Source organism: Hipposideros armiger, unplaced genomic scaffold (assembly GCF_001890085.2).
Source record: "Hipposideros armiger isolate ML-2016 unplaced genomic scaffold, ASM189008v1 scaffold_12, whole genome shotgun sequence".
NCBI classification, from domain to species: Eukaryota; Metazoa; Chordata; class Mammalia; order Chiroptera; family Hipposideridae; genus Hipposideros; species Hipposideros armiger.
Window position 1 is genome coordinate 7,093,973 of NW_017731362.1, and position 3,314 is coordinate 7,097,286.

At 50.4% G+C, this 3,314-nt stretch overlaps 1 protein-coding gene across 5 annotated transcripts in view; it reads right to left on the bottom strand.

Annotated features, from left to right (window-relative positions):
* The window catches only part of PYGO1 (pygopus family PHD finger 1), a 32,348-nt gene that overhangs the window by 25,556 nt on the left and 3,478 nt on the right, over positions 1 to 3,314 (bottom strand). The window contains exons 1-2 of one of the 5 annotated variants that reach the window (XM_019665305.1): positions 2,660 to 2,752; positions 2,288 to 2,363 (exon numbers count right to left, since the gene is read on the bottom strand). The exons of 1 other annotated variant lie outside the window; for it this stretch is intronic. In XM_019665305.1, coding sequence (XP_019520850.1) covers positions 2,288 to 2,306 — 19 coding nt within the window. In that variant the 5' untranslated portion in view covers positions 2,307 to 2,363; positions 2,660 to 2,752. Of the gene's footprint in view, positions 1 to 1,975; positions 2,047 to 2,287; positions 2,370 to 2,659; positions 2,806 to 3,314 lie in introns of those variants that run through there. 3 more of the 5 variants (XM_019665314.1, XM_019665296.1, XM_019665291.1) reach the window with 3 other exon arrangements.

Here is a 3,314-nt window from a genome sequence, read left to right on the forward strand (position 1 = left end):
CTGGCCCTCATATGTGGGATCCGAACCGGGGCCCTCTGGCGTCCCAAGCCAGCTCTTCACCATAGCGCCACTCGGCCGGCCCCGCCCAAACCAACTCTTAACCAGCGCGCCACTTGGCCGGCCCATACTATTTTCTTAATAATCGCTTTAAATTGAATATATATTTGTATATCTTAGCCTTATCCTAAGTAGGAAGTTTGTTGACTTACATTTTTATAATACACATGAAATAAACACATAACCATTAAAAAGTCTGTCTGTATACATTGGTGAATGGGAAACAGTTTGAGAAGCACTGCTCAAAAGTTTATGCTCTGTGAACACCACACCCTGCATGCAATATGATGATACAGATTATAACAAAAAGTTCCAGGGCATCAGAAGACCTCATGTAGATACTGTGGTACCTTTCATGGATTATAAAATAATCCAAACATGTTTTTAAAAATTAATGTTGTAATTATTTCAAAACGACTTATTATAAAAACACCTCCTCATATTGACTTTTTATTTTTAAAAAGTGCTTTGTCTTTTATTCTGGTACTTAACTCACAATATTCTTGAGCAGACACCTGCGCCAACTCCCAACAGTTAAGGCATCAAACTTAAAAGCAGCAGTCGGAACAAAATGAAGATAGATCCGTGCTCTTGACCCACAATAAAATACACATCCATTTTATTTACAATTACATTTGATTAAGACTGAAAATTGAGTTCTAAGATATAAACATGATATCTCTCTTTCTTTTCCTTCAACCCCAAAGAAATTTATAATAATAGGTAAAACATGGCAAAGATATCAGAGGAATAACTGCATCTCAGAAATGTCTTTTCCTTAAAGGCTTTGGCAACTCATAACCACAAACAGAAAAGAAAGTTGAAATAGAAAACCTTCACCAATTGAAAGATTGTGCTGATATTACCTTTAAAAACAATATTCTGCTCTAAATTATGTGTTTGCTTAAATGGTTAAGAAAATCAGCCTCTGAATATTTGAGTGGATGCCTTTTGGATACCACATTGTTACTGTGTCACAAGCCAGTTCCATGTTTAATCTCTAGTCACACAGAACAAAAACATAGATGAATGACTGTGGTACTTGATCTCTACAGCGCTTAAGTCAATTGGAAATTTACCTTACTACTTACTGATTTAAAAAGCACTTTATCCTGTTTGAATGAAACGATTATAGCAATAGCCTCCTAGCCTCCCTGCTTCCACCCTTGTTCTCTACAGTCTATTCTCCACACAGCAGCCAGAGAACCCTGTTAAAAACCTAAGTCAGATCAGTCACTCTTCTGCTCAAAATGTCCAGTCCCTACCTCAGCGAAAAAGCCTATTAAGTCTTTCAAATGGCACACAGGCCCCCAACACACCATCACCCTATCCTTCAGCTCAGCTCATATTACTCTGCCGATGCTCATCAGGCACCAGGTACAGCAGCTTCCTTGCTGTTGCTTGAGTACACTAGGCAAATTTCAGACATAGGGCCTTTGCACTTGCTGTTCCTTTTACCAAGACTGCTCTTCCCACACACAGCAATATGGCTCTGCTCTATCACTTCCTTTGGGTCTTTGCTCAAACATCATATTCCAAGTGAGCTCTCTTCCATATTTAAAATTGCCACCTCCCCCCATCCATATTTCCTAACCACTTTCCCGCCTGCTTTGTTTTTCTATAACATATAGCACTTACCATTGATATTCGATACCTTTTATTTACCATTTGTTTACCCTACAAGATTGTGAACCCCTCCTGGGTGAAGACTGTCATTTTGCCCTGTTTACCGTTTTATCCCAGTGCCAAGAACTGTGCTTAGCACACAGTAGATGTTCAATAAATACTTGCTTAATGAACAAACAGTATTGCATCAATTTTGAGACTGTCATCCTTAACCCTATTAAGAGCTGGAAATAAGAGCCGGAAGATACATTCCCCAAATTTCGAGACAGCCGCTGGGGGTCTGTCAACTTACACGCATCATCTTTTGTCTGGCACATTGTTCCCTCTGATTTTTCTTAGACAGTAAAGGCAGCAGGAAAATTCCTAACTCGTGTGCAAGGAAGAAGCAAACCAATCATATATAAAACTGATGTGGGGTGATTCGGTTCTTTTCCCAAAGCCAATGGGGAAAATGCCTTTTGAATTTACAGTTTCTCCTCTTAAGCCCAAGGAAAAGAAGCTGTTGTGTTTGTTGCCTTTGGGAGGGTGGGAAAGGGGGCTGGGGGAGACGCAAAGGCCCGCACACCTTCTTCAAGAACCTCAAGACTTGCGCAGTCTAACTTACTTTTTGGGGAGGTGGGCATCGTTCGTGGTCTCTGCCAGGGGGTGTTTCTTTCTCACCCTCTGAGGTGCCTATTGTGCTGTGTCTCGCGAATGAGGGAGGTGGGAGGAGAGGGGGATGAAGGGATGCTGAGTGCGGCTTCAACTGCCTCCTCGCACCAAGTCGGGGAGGCGGGGGCTCCGCGGGTGTCTAGGGGGCGAGCGGGCGCCGGGGCCGCGCGCCTCCGACCGCAGCGTCGGCCCCGGGGCGCGGGCGGGACGCGGGCTGCGCGGAGTTAGGCCCGGACAGAGCCCCGTGGCCTCCCACCAGCCCGGCACGCGGCCCCCGCGCACCCCACTCTCCCGACCCCCTCAATCCGGCGCCCTTCGCGGTTACCTCGAACTCTCTTCAGCGAAATGGGATCCTTCTCCTGTTCTGCTGACATTACAGACCGCAAAGCATGACTCCCCCCCAGGCCGCGGGAATTCGGTCTCTTTGATGCGGCGGCAGCGGCTCCTCCTCCTCCTCGCGGGGCCGCTGCGGCTGCGAGGCGAGCCTCCGAGCCGAGGCGCGGCCGAGGGCGGCGGGGACGCGGGCCGACTTTGCAAAGTTTGGGAGGAGGACGAGGCCTCGGGGCAGCCGGGCGGCGTGCGGGGGCTGACCGGGTTCAGCGGCGGCGGCGGGGAGCGCGGCCTGGGGGCGGCCCCCCGCCCCGGGCCGGCATGTGCCGAGGATGAGTGCGCCGCCGCCTCCTCCCGCTCCTCCTTCGCCGCCGCCGCCGCCTGAGGAGCCGCTGACAGGGGACGCAGGAGCGGGCGGTCGGGCCCTGGCGGCGCACTCACAGCGCCCTCTGAGGAGGAGGTCTGCGCTCTCGCCGCTCCCGAGTCGCAGACACAAAAGCCCCCAGCGTGGAGGCGCCTGCAAAACCCGCTCTGGGGCGGGCGAGGGACGTGGCGCGGCCCCGCGGCTTCCCCGCCCTGAGCTTCCCAGCCCCGCGCGGGGACGGACTTTGGGGGGCGGGGGCCGCTGCCTGGTCCCGCCGCGCCTCCCG